The 12,583-nt window shown below is 47.8% G+C and overlaps 1 protein-coding gene across 5 annotated transcripts in view; it reads left to right on the top strand.

Annotated features, from left to right (window-relative positions):
* HEG1 (heart development protein with EGF like domains 1) overlaps window positions 1-12,583 on the top strand; it is a 52,357-nt gene that overhangs the window by 18,183 nt on the left and 21,591 nt on the right. For 3 of the 5 annotated variants that reach the window (XM_085584163.1, XM_085584167.1, XM_021526041.4), the window contains exons 2-11: window positions 777-1,019; window positions 2,042-2,272; window positions 2,645-2,917; window positions 4,060-4,368; window positions 4,771-5,085; window positions 5,605-5,901; window positions 6,798-7,097; window positions 7,765-8,286; window positions 8,631-8,972; window positions 9,906-11,243. In XM_085584163.1, the coding sequence (XP_085440289.1) occupies window positions 777-1,019; window positions 2,042-2,272; window positions 2,645-2,917; window positions 4,060-4,368; window positions 4,771-5,085; window positions 5,605-5,901; window positions 6,798-7,097; window positions 7,765-8,286; window positions 8,631-8,972; window positions 9,906-11,243 (4,170 nt within the window). The remainder of the gene's footprint in view (window positions 1-776; window positions 1,020-2,041; window positions 2,273-2,644; window positions 2,918-4,059; window positions 4,369-4,770; window positions 5,086-5,604; window positions 5,902-6,797; window positions 7,098-7,764; window positions 8,287-8,630; window positions 8,973-9,905; window positions 11,244-12,583) is intronic. The other 2 variants (XM_085584165.1, XM_085584164.1) reach the window with 2 other exon arrangements.

The following is a 12,583-nucleotide window of genomic DNA, read 5'->3' on the forward strand; positions in this document are numbered from 1 at the left end:
ACTGATATGCAGTGAAATTCTCACAGCCCTGGGTGGTACCATAAGCTGCAAACCCTGATTCCCTGCACCAGCACTCATGCACAGTCTTCATCTTGTTTCTCATATTCTGGTAGACATTATGTTAGAAATGCTAAAATATCTCATCACTTTGGGGTGTTTTGGCACGTGGGTGAGCCATATAATCCCCACCATACACTCATCTCCTCTGTCCCCAGTGCTGCACTGTGGCTGGGTGGGTTATAGTGACCATCCTGAGTGCCCTGCAGCTCTCAGCCAGCCTCATGCCAGCTCCCTGCAGGTGATGGGATTTGAGGTTGGGTGTCCAGCAAGCACTGGCCAAGTGGAGAGAGGGGAGGAGCTGTGGGGCCCTCTCCATTCCCATCTTACATTCAGAATGGGGCACATGGGCTGTGCTGGACTGTCAGCTCTGGACACCTTCACACTCCTGCCATGGACTCTACACTGTATTTCCATTTGTTTAAGACTTTCTTTTTGCTCCATTCAAAATTGATTTCTCCTAACACAAAAAAATCCTGAGGGTGCTGAATTGAATTAGTGTTTTGTACAGAGGTGGGTTTTGGTTTTTGGTCCCACAGACCAATCTAGTTTCCACTGGTGCAAATCCAAAAATAAATTTCATGTCTGTGTTTTGATTACGCAAAATTTTTCTCTAGTGTAAGTAAATGAGCTCAAAGTCTGGCCTTGGTGTTACTGCAGTGAGCTGAGCCTGCACATCAGTTCTGATGGGATCTAAGTTTTTTTGTCTTTCCTTTTAGTCATTGAAGGCAGCCATCAGGAGAGAAGTTCAAGCCCGGAGATGAGGACTGCTGGTGCTCCTGTGGAGTTGGTGACGATGCTGGCTGGGAGCAGGGAGGGGGCAGTGCCAGCAGCAAGCAGGGTCACAGGGCACACTGGCCCCCCTGCCAGTGATGGGGATGTCACCCCTCCAGGAGCAGGATCCCCAGAGAACCCATCTGCTGGGACAGTGACCCACCTGCTCACCCCCAGCCATCCTCCCGGTGAGTTTCATGGATGTGAGAGTCCCTGTTAGCTCTTCCCAGCCCATGGACTGAGCACAGCCAGTGGGTCAGGGAGTATTCCTGCCCCACAGCTAGAAATGCAGATTTTTGAGAGAAATCCAATTTCAGAAAGCTGGGCTTTGCTTTTTAACATTTCAACAAAGATGATTCTCAGGAGCTGCCCCTGTTTTTCACCGCTCAGCAGTACCCAGGGAGTTCTGCCCATCCACTGAGCTCAGGGGCTGTGCAAGGCGTGCAGACCCCTGGGTGTCTTCACAATTTCTCCATCAGGAACTGAACCCCATTTCAAGCCCAGCCCAGGTTGTAAGAACTCAGCTTAAGGATAACTGACCAGTTGCAATGACGATTTGTGGCTGAGGTCCTTACATGGAAAACCTGCAAGTGAACACTTACTTTTGGGCTTGTTCATAATTTTCAGTCATAAGTAAACCATTGTACTCTTTTAAATATGAACTTAAATCAAGGCCTGTTTCTCACAGCAGCAAGACAAAGCTGTGCTGATTGCACTGTCCCCACTTATTTTTTTTTTAATATCCCTGGCTGAAATAAGATATAAGCATAGAGGTTTTCTTTAATTTTTTTGATTCCTTTATTTTTTTCTGCTTAGGGACTAGAATGTGGAGCTGGCATGCCCAGGCTGCCAGCTGTGGGCTGTTCTAGCACCAGCTCCTTATTGCCTTCGGCATTTTTACTGTCTCAAAAAAAAAAAAAAAAAAAAAAAAAAAAAAAAAAAAAAAAAAATCTGTTTCTTTTGCCATGCACAAATGAAGACAAAGTTTAAAATGCCACTATATTTTGGCGACAGACACCCTCTGTTCCCATCAATCCCTCCTGCAGTTAAACTGTGCTCTGTTAAACAGAGAAAACATGAGGGATGCAGCTGTGACCCCTCCTATTGCATTTGGTAGGGCTGGGTACCACTGCAGGTGATGCTTCTGCCACCCAGCTGAGACAAAAGAACTATTCCAGGTGAACATGACCTTCTCCCTGTTGCTTTCCAGACCCTGGAAGCCATCACCATGCTGCAGACAGGCCAGGGAGAGGCAAGAGGTCTCTGGCTTCTCCCCACACCCCTGCAGCTGCTGAGGAGACACCACCAGGCTCGGAAGCTGTCAGCACTGATTCGGCTGAGGGGATGCAGGGAGGGCACCATGGGGTCTGGAACGTGTCTGGGTTTGACAACACCGTGAGGACAGCGCTGCTACCTTCATCTTCAGAACCGCATCACCCAGGTGGGCCATCCCAGTTCGGCCTAGGAACACTGGGAAACTGTTCCAACACCTAGGAGGAAGGTGAATGCTGTTCCCCAGAGCAGCCAGCATTGGTTAAGCCTGGTTCTCCTGTATTGTAGAGCTTTGTGGATCCAGCTCTCCATCCTCACTCAGGGCAGTTTACTGGCTTGCTTTATGCACAAGGATGGAGAAAAGAATCCATGCGACTTCTAGTATTCAAAATTATCTTGATGCAGCTTCCAGACCCAGAGTTTCTGTAGGCACAGTGCAGACAGGGGCTGAAGGGCAGTGGAAGGGTGGCAGTGTGGAATGGTGTGCGGGCAGCTGAGCCCATCTCTGGGTTCTCATCTGCTTTCCCCCTTTGCCTTGCAGGCACTGACAGCCTCTCTGGAGCCGTGAGCAGCTGGGTGGGCACAGAGCTGGGCAGCAGCCCTGCCATGGGCACTGCAGCTGCTGCACCCAGCCCCTGGGGCAGCAGCCCCAGCACTGCCCTCCGTGCCCCCCTGGGACAGCCCCACGCCTCCTCCCAGGCTTCAAGTGCCCAGACTGGTGCAGAGCACACCGTGCTGCACCCCAGGGGTGTCACAGGCAACTTCACCAGGACTTTTCTGTCTGCGTCACCTCCCATGGACAATGCCTTTGGAGGTGAGCCTTTCTTTCATAGTTTTGAAAAGCCACTTGATAGTGTTTGCTTTCTTGAAGCAGAGGAGATGCTCTGTTTTGCATGTGTTCTGTTTTTTATTATTTGGATGGTTAGCTGAAATTCCCTGCTGAAAGCAGAAAAAAGCAATGGAAAAAAAATAATTTGATCCAACCCCCCCAGCATTTTCCAGTTTAAAAAAAAAAAAAGTTCTTTGGATGTTATCATAGTAGTGTTTTCTGCAGGGTGGATGTCTGCAGCTGTGAAATAGCTTCACTGGGCCAGTGCCAGCTGCAGAGCAAGGGCAGCTCTGAGCCCTGTCTGACCTGTGCCCAAGTGGTGAGGGAGTGGGGTGGGAGGCTGGGAACCCACACTTGTGGCCACACGGGGTGGGCTTGCCCTCAGCTAGACAGGGTGAGATCCTGTGCTTAACAATTTGCTCAGGGCAGCAAACCTGAGATCCCTGGCCCTATGGCCTCCCTTGCTTGCTCTGCAGCAGCCAATTTCTGGAGTTCCCAAAAACAGAGACTTTGCCCAGCTCCACATGAATACTGAAAAGTTCAGTGTTACTGAATCCTTATCCTGTGTCCAGGGCTTTTCAGGAGCAAAAACTCATCTCTGGGTTCTCACACTGACACATCCCTTCCCTCTGTCACAGTTGTTGGGAGCACCACTGGGGCTGTAGGAAACCTGAGATCCAGTATCTGAAGGATTGTGCCCCGCTGAGCCCCAGGATGTGGAGTGAGCTGCAGGCTCATATGGGAATGTGGCTGGGCTTAGGTTTCCTCCCTTTGCTGTTGGATGCTGTGCTTAAGCCACAGGGAAAAAAAAAAAAAAATCCTGAGCCTATTTCCAGCAATATTACAGCAAAGGTGGGATTTAAAGGCAAACTCCCAAGTCCTTGTTCTGTGGGGATTCCTGCTGTCTGGACCATGCCACTTTCACAAAACCTGGCAGCAAGTCCTGGGTTTTGTGCAAGGTCTTCCTATGGTGAGAAGAGTCATGCCTTTCCAAAGGAGCACTTTGTCCAGATTGAAAACTTCCTATGCTTAATATCTGTATGGGTGCTGTAAGCATCTGGGAAGAAAATGGATCCACCTGTTTATAATTTCATATGTATAAATCTGTTTTTTAAATTGTACCGTAGGCATTGGAAGCAGCTACCATCCATCCAACAACTCTGCTACGGAGAGGTTCGGTTCGGATTTCCCCACCACCAGCACCTCCATTTCCACAACAGCTGCCAAGGGTGGAGGGAGGACATTAAGGTCTCTGCCAGCCAGCACCAGGCTGGTCACCATGGCAGAGATTTCCACCCCTGGGACTGAATTCAGCAGCTCTTCAGCCCAGAGTCGGACCCCTGAGGTGTCTGTGGGTGCTCAGGGTGATGGAGGCAGAGGTGTCACAGACCCATTGCTCTCAGGCTTGCCGTCCGTTTCAGGAAGCGCTTCCACAAGTGAGTTTTGATAGATAGCTCAAAACTCTTATTTAAAGACTCTTTATTAACAAAATATATCCTTTTTATTTTAAAGAAAGGAGGAATAATATTGTATTTGGCACATTCTGTACATTTAAAAACATTTCACAGAAATGAAAGTATGGATAAATATTATTCTTGTTGGAAGGGGAGGATAGATTTTCCTTGAAAATTTCCAGTTGAATTTTGCAAGCAATAACTTCAGCAGTTCCTATTTAGAGACCACTTTTTTTCTGTGTCTTAATGATTTCCCAGTATTAAATATTTCCGTATTGAATATTCACACATACGTTGTCTACATCTACTGACGGTGGGATGAGCCCTACCCAGCAATTTTTAATTATGTTTATGCAGTTTTGTCTTTCTCTTCTCTTTTTTCAGCTTCTAGCAGCAAATATGAACCCCTCAAGAGCATCCCAGGTGCTGAAGAGGCGATGCTACCCTTGGACATCCAGGGTGATGACATGTCCAGTGTGGCAACAGGGACTCTGATGTCCCCAGAAAAGGGCCACACAGCTGGAGTGACAAGGGACGCTGCCAGCACCAACCCCACAAGCTCTTTGGGTGGGACCTCCTCTTCCCTGAGGACTGGGACACATCATCCCAACAGCTCATGGGAAGCCACCCATCTCCCAGGCTCTCCTGGGGGTCCTTTGCTCACAAGCTCCCTCTCTGCCTCTGAAGGTCCTCCCCGAGGTAAATTTGTTAATCTGAAAGTTGTCTGCCTTGGGGTGGATGAGATTTCACATCCCTGTGTTGTTTTTCTTCAGATATGGTCATCAGTCTTTATTGGATACTTGGATGTTTTTATTACTGGCTGCACTGAGCTGGCAGTGGGGCGGGTGGGAAGGAGGAGTGGAACTCAGCTTTTGGGTGAAAAAGTGGAAAACATCGATGGCCTCGTTACTAATGAAACTCCTGTCTGTCCTGGGGAGAACATTGCTAAGAAATATGTGCACACAATTTCCCTGCCCGAGATACTTGCTGGGGTTTTGCAGCTGTCACCTGGTGCTGTATCTGCCATGCAGGCTGGTCTGTAGGACATGGGTTTGAGACTTTTCATGGGTTTTTCATGTGCCTGTACTTAAGGGTTTCACCTCCTCCCAGAGAAACACCTTCAGCTTCTCAATGGGCCTTGTAGAAATGGGTGCTGAGCCAACAGTTGTATGCACAGCTCTGTATGCACAAATCAAGCCTGGTTTTATTGTGTCCTAGGTGTCAGAAGCAGCCACCGACCAGTGGCAGAGGAAACCTCCCTCCCTTCCTCTGCCCCCAGCACTCCCGTTTCAGCCATGTCCAGCGGTGGTGGCAGTGGGAGACCACCCTGGGCTGCCAAGGGCTCCACGGCCAGCAGTGCCACGTACAGGACCTTGGGCACAACCCAATCCTTGTCCACATCTTCTGTGAGAGAGACCTCCAGAGCTCAGGGGTTCACAGGAATGACAGAGTTCACCGAGGTGGCAGACTCCCCCCTAACACGTTCTGGCTCTCCTTTGGAAGGTCCTTCCCCAGGTGAGCTCACGTTAGAAGTGAAATAGCATTTTTCTTACAAGCCAAAGGAGAACTTCCTGCAGCGTGCACTTGCCTGACTCTTTCCTGCTATATAGAATATACTGTTTGGAGGGATGCAGTGTGATTTTGTGTCTGAAATTATTCAGCTCTTTCTTGACCAAAAAACTGTGCTTTAGATTTTTTACAGAAAGGGCACATGTGTGGAAAGTTTCATTATGCCAAGAAAAATAATTAACTTTCAAATCACAGTCCTTTTTTTACTGTCTCCAGTGGCTATCTTCATGTTACAGACAAGAGAACTAAGCAAGTGAGGATTAGATCATGTCCCTGTGGTCCCAGGGATCAGACTTCAGTTTCTACCTTCTGTCCTACTTCTTGAATCATGCTGCTTCCCAGAATTTGAACCAGCTCAACAAATTTAAAGCAACTTTAAATGTGGTCTCTGAGGTCCTTCATGCTGCTGTTTGATTATAGTCCCCACCAGGGCTCTGAAAGAGTATGATCCTCCTGATCCTGTTTCTTCAGACTTCTCTAAGTCCTTCACACTGCTCAGGGTAGTGCCGTGTCTGAACTGATTTCCTGGCTTTTCTGGGTCATCCCAGTATTTGTTCTAGCAGCATGGAGTGCACTCAGGCACATAATGGTGAAATCAAGTGCACAGCATTAGTCTTTCAACAGTTTTTATATAATAGCACTTTTGTCAGCATCACACTGTTGTTTAAAAGACAAATTTTAGTAGGAAGGATTTACATCTTTGGAAATTGACATCTTGTCTTATTTTTTACTTGTGTTTGTATACTGTACTTGCTGCCTCTGGGTGCTGTTGGAAGAAAGCTCATTTTTATTTATAGTTCCATATGTGTAAAAATGTAAATTGTTTCTTTATCACATTTTAGCTACTGGAAGCAGCCATGTGCCATTCAGCATCCTGTCAACAGAGAGAAGAACCAATTTCCCCACCACCAGCACTTCCATTTCCACAACAGGCACCAAGGGTGGAGGGAGGACGTTAAGGTCTCTGCCAGCCAGCACCATACTGGCCCAAACAACAGAGGTTTCTACCACTGGTACTGAAGACATCAGCTCTCCAGGCCATTCCCAGTCTTCTCTGGGTGGTGGTGGCAGAGATACCACCCTGTCATCTGTGAACCCATTGCTCACAGGCTCACCATCTGCTCCAAAAAGCACTTCCCCAGGTGAGCTCTGACCACACATCAGACACCCACCTGCATGGAGAGTGAGGGCGTGCTGGAAGGTGCTGGATGATGGCACTGGATGTTATGGATGAAAATTTCAGCTTCCAGAGAAAAACACATTCTCTTTCTTCCATTTAGCCACCAGGAAAAGCCAGCCTTACTGCCAGAGCAGTCTTGATATTTGCTGTGTTTTCAAGGACAGCACAACTTCGGACTGCCCCACTGGCTGTGTTTGTACCAGCAGAAGCAGCAACAGTCAGTCCTGACTCCCACCCTGGGTGCACAGGCAATATTTACTGATCCCATACAAACCTGCCATGCTTTCTTTCAAGTACCAGGGATCTGGGTGCTGTGTAACCTCCCCCTCACTCATTGTGGGTGCAGAGGTGGCAGTGTGGGTGCCTGGTGCCCAGGTCAGGCCTGTGGGAGCAGTGCCGAAGGGAAACAAACCCAAAAGTGCTCCCATAACTTGTTCCTGGTGTCTTGCTGTGAGCAGCAGCTCCTAGCACAGCAAAGAGCTGTGTCTTCACAGTTAGCATTTTCCTAAGGATTGGATTTTTTGCCACATTCTCTCTGTGTCCTCAGCCTGAGGCTGGTGATGGAGGAGAGAACACCTGCTAATTTATAGTTTAGGGTACATAAATCACTTTGCTTTGCTTTCTCTCAGCAGACAAGACCTCAGCAATGGGAGGACGCCTGCCTCTCACCAGCACACCCAGTGTGGTGACAGCTACTGCCAGTGAGGAGAGCAGCACAGTGCCCATGTTGGACACCCGTGGAGCTTCCAGCACCCTGGACACAGTCCTGCTGTCCTCATCAGCAGCAGAGCCTGGGATGCAGAGTAATGTTTCACAGAGCGGTGCAGGACTCCAACAAAGTGAGCTTCCAACAAAGCTGCTGCCTGCGTTTTCTCCCAGCATTTCAGTGCCTTCACCTTCAGCCACACTCTTCATCCACAAGGAAGGGACATCTCAAGCCACAGGTAGCCGCAGCACGTGGAGCACAAAAGCAGAAAGCCTCACATCTCATCTGGACACAGCTGGGGACACCCGCACTGTCCCTGTCCTGTCCTCCACAGCATGGCCTCGAGTGACACATATGTCATCTGGCCAAGCAGGGTCCCCAGAGCCCAAGGTCACCCTTTCATCCAGAGTCTTCACCTACTTCTCAGCTGCTGCTGAATCTTCCAGTGAGTTTTTCTGAACTCTGGGGTAGTGTTTGAGTGCCTGTCTGTTCCCCTTCTCTGTAGGATTGGTATGACACAGCTGTTGGTATGACACAGCTGTTGCAGGTGGCATGGGCAGCATTTATAAGTGGTCGTGGTCCTGCCCGTGGTGAGCAGCTGCTGGTGCTCATTGAGACATGTAGCTTGTTTCTGTAGGACGCATCCAGTGCCTGTCTGGGTTGGGGTGATAATTACGAATAACATAAACATACCATTATGACTCTGATGGTACTGATTCCTCAGTATTTGGACAGTCCTGTCTGATCTGAGATGATAAAATCAGAACCTGCTTTTCAATCCCTTTCCAGCCACTGGCAGCAGCCATCGCTCCCTAAGCAGCTCAAGTGCTGAGATGAGGATGTCCAGCCCCATCACCGATCCCGTGTACAGTTCATCCACGTCTGCGGGTGCTGAGGAGAGGATGCTGCTCTCAGTGACAGATGGCACTCTGGCTGGTGGCATGGAGAGCTCTTCTTCCCATGCTGGAGCTTCCAGCTCTCCAGGGCCGCCTGAGCCAGCACTGGTGGAGCAGGGCAGGACAGCCAATGCCTCCACCAGCAGCGGGGGTTTCACGGGCTTTGCGACGGAGACGGTCTTCGTACGTTCTGCCAAGATACCCACTGACTCTTCTTTCCAAAACGATCTCACAAGTAATTTGATGTTTTTTGGTGTACATCTGGGGGGAATTGTCCATTTTTTAGTATGTTGTACATAAAGTTCTCGTTCATTACTACATTCACCACCTATGGGTTCACTCAGGGGGATGTTTCCAAAACCAGACCCCACACACATGGGAAGCTATTTCCGAAGTGGAGCCATAATGATGGCTGCATTTTTTTTTTGCACCCTAACTGGTTTCTTTTGAGTGATACTTTCAGATGTATTTCATGATGACCTAAGGCAGTTGTAGAATTAAAACAAATTTTCAATACCATATTTTATATTTTTAAAGTTGGCTGAACTTAGTTGTACATCTTGAAATTGGTACTATAAGTCTGATTGCACCTTTTGTGCTAAACAATTGAACTTTTTGCATGCTGATGTGCATTTAGGTTTTCTTCGCTGCAAAGTTTTGAATCACTGGGTTTATGATAAACTGCAAATTAACATAATGTAATAATTTAATCCTGCAGAGGCATGAAGTTCACTGTGTCTAAAAAAAAACTGACTGAACAAGATGGATATTCTGTAGATGGGAATGGAGGATAAGAGGGAGAGGATATGAGTTTTGTAATTTATGAGTGATAAAGAGAACAATTGGGTTTTCCTGCTTAGCTTGCCACATATACCTGGAATGTTAAGATCTCAATCTTTAGGAAAGCAATATGTGAAGAACAGTGAGTTGGAAACCTGCACATCTCATGGGAGTCTAGTGTCTGTCAGGGTTCATAATTTTACAGTCAATTAAGGAGTGAATAAGACTCCTAATCCTATAACCATGCTTGAATGGTGCTTGAAATTCTTAGAAAATCATGGACACGTTCACAGACAAGAACATCTCATTTAGCAAGCAGTTTTAATATGACCTCAAAATGCTTTCATATTACTCTGTCTTTCTAATATTTTTTGTCCTTTTACTCCAGATTTTTCAGGTAGCCATCAGCCAGTCAGTAGCAGTGATGCTGAGAAAAGGACCTCGGTTTCTCACACAGACGGCACATACATTTCAACCACATATACCAGAGGAGGAGAAAGGACCCTCCTGTCTATCTCCAACAGCAGCACCTCTGCTGACTCCTCAGAAAGTTCCACCTTTTTTTCTGAAATTTCCAGCCCTTTTGATGCCTCACAGTCATCTGTGGCTCATGACAGGCAGACCAATGCATCAAACAGTAGCAGTTTTGTTGAACCATCTACGGAGCCGTTGCTGGTGCACCCTTCCAAACCATCGACGTCTGCTTCTACAGGCAGCATAGAAAATACAACTCTATTCAACACTGCCTCTGAGCTGTTGACCACTGACAGATCATCTCTGTCTTCATCAGCATTTCCAGCCTCTTCCTCACTGTCATCACTGTCATCGACACCACCGCCAACTCATCTGTTTACACTGTCAGAATCACCTGAGCCACGCTCGCCCTCTGTGATGGCATCTTCACCCCCTATGCAGGCTTTGTCGTCCTCCTTGCCCACTTCCTCCTTGCCCTCCCCATCTTACTCATTGGCATCTTTATTGATTTCATCACCCTCACCCATCTCGCAGTCCAGTGGGAGTGATCAAGCAAGCACCACCGTGGCTACAAGTGTGGTCAGGCAGGAGCCCTCCACAGCTGCCACAGCCAGGAGCTCACCCAGAGAGACCAACAAGCCCAATGTCACACACCATCCCCAAAAGAGCACCACCTTCACTCCCACCAGGTCACCTCTCCCTACGGAGCCCATGGAGCTGCTTGGTGGACGCATCGTGTCTGTGTCTGCTCCTGTGACAGTAACAGAGACTGCCTCACCTAGAGATGCCACCACCCAAGGGGACAGCTTTGGGAAGACAACACCACTGCTCACCACAGCCAGTGTTACTCCACAGGCTGGTCCAACAGATGCACCCCTTAGTCCCTCACCAAGTGCAACAAATCCCAGCAGCATTGTCCCTGCAGTGGCAGTGACCACGGTGAAACCTCCTGTGCTGACAACACCATCCAGTCACCGGCCCACCCCAGGTGAGACCAGCACCATGAAAGACCACAGGGCCCAGACACCCACTGCCACTAAGCACAGCTATGCCACTGGTAAAAGCACAGAAGCCATGGGTCCCACCACTGCAAAGCCTGGCAAGGAAAACATCCCTGTTACAAGTCCTTCTCAAGCACCTCCAACCATCAAGACCACTGCGAGCATTGCAACTACTTTGGCTGCTACCAAACCAACCACTGCTCCTCCGTCGAGCAGCACGGTCGGGCTGAGGACATCACCTCCAGCCACAGGTAAGGTGTGCCATGGCTCTCAGCAGTGGTGGGGCCAGGAACAAGCAGGCAGGAATACCTGGGTCCCACTTGAAGACTTTTCAAAGAGTTGTGTGTGCATGTGTGTATGACAAGTCTGTTGTCAGCAGGCTTTGAGGGCAATAACTCATCTCTGTGTTGTTCTTTTTAAGCTGAGGGTTTAACCAATCAAGTTGAATGGGTGAAATAAGGGTGAGCACTTTGATGAAAATTCTGATAGAAAGATTAAGCTGAGATTTGACAGTTTTCAGAAAATAAATCTGATTTGCTTTACAGGTAAGCACAGGATGCACTTTATATTTCTTGATGGCTCAACAATAACAATAGATAATGATTGATATCTGTCTTATTATTGAGAAGGTACAGTTGGCCGGCACTTGGTATTTGTGTTGAAACTGCTTCTCATATTACAACCTATGGTTGTTTTCACCCCACCTCACTAAATATTAATCTTCTTAGGGGCCTGATGCTTCTTCTGATAGGCTAGGTACCATAGTCTTGCTGAGTATGTTGTTATAGTAATTTATTACCACTGCCAGTCTTCTTATCTTCTCAAGTAAATACATTTGCTGAAGTCTTATATAAAAGGAAACTGACTTTGTGTTTGAAGCTCAGAGCCTGGCCATCATGCCACTGTAGGATATTGTGCATGCTAAAGGCATTAATCTCAGTGAAATACTGGCAATAATATATATTCCATCCAATAATTAAGTATCTAAAGGTTACTTCTCAGGCTGATTTGTTTTAATTATAGCTATAGCTTCATGCAGAAGAAAAAAAATGGAATATTTTTTTTTAATTGAAAAATTAAGATAATGCCTTTTTAGAAAATGATTCACACTTTAGTCAAATTATTCTTTCCTTTGAAAACCACGGTTTGCCATTCACCAGAATGCAAAAGGTGCTTCTGCTGTCTTGGACATGGTGCTTTGTACATGGTCACTCACTGCCCTGAGAGTGGCTGCCCTGGTCTCTGCTGTACAAAGCACGAACTGAAGGATGGCAAAGTGAAAGCCATGGTTTTAAATCACACCCACTCATTTCTGGCTGCTTAGATTAGAGTCACCAAATCTGCTTCTCACTGATGCTGAGGCAGCTGTGCCAGGCATGAGATTGCATCGAGTGGTGTGTGCCAGGGCAGAGTTTGGCTGGGAGCTGTCAGGTCTGTGTGGTGCTGTGGGTTATTGCAGTGCTACCAGAAATGCACGTATGGGTTTGGCTCTTGTGCTTTAACCACAGAGCCTGTGCTTCCTGCCTCTGCTGCAGCACTCAGCCGCAGCCACAAGGCAGGTACAAGTGCTGTGTAAGATGTCTTGCTGGTC

The sequence above is a fragment of the Lonchura striata genome, chromosome 7 (assembly GCF_050655825.1).
Source record: "Lonchura striata isolate lonStrDom1 chromosome 7, ASM5065582v1, whole genome shotgun sequence".
Classification (NCBI taxonomy): domain Eukaryota; kingdom Metazoa; phylum Chordata; class Aves; order Passeriformes; family Estrildidae; genus Lonchura; species Lonchura striata.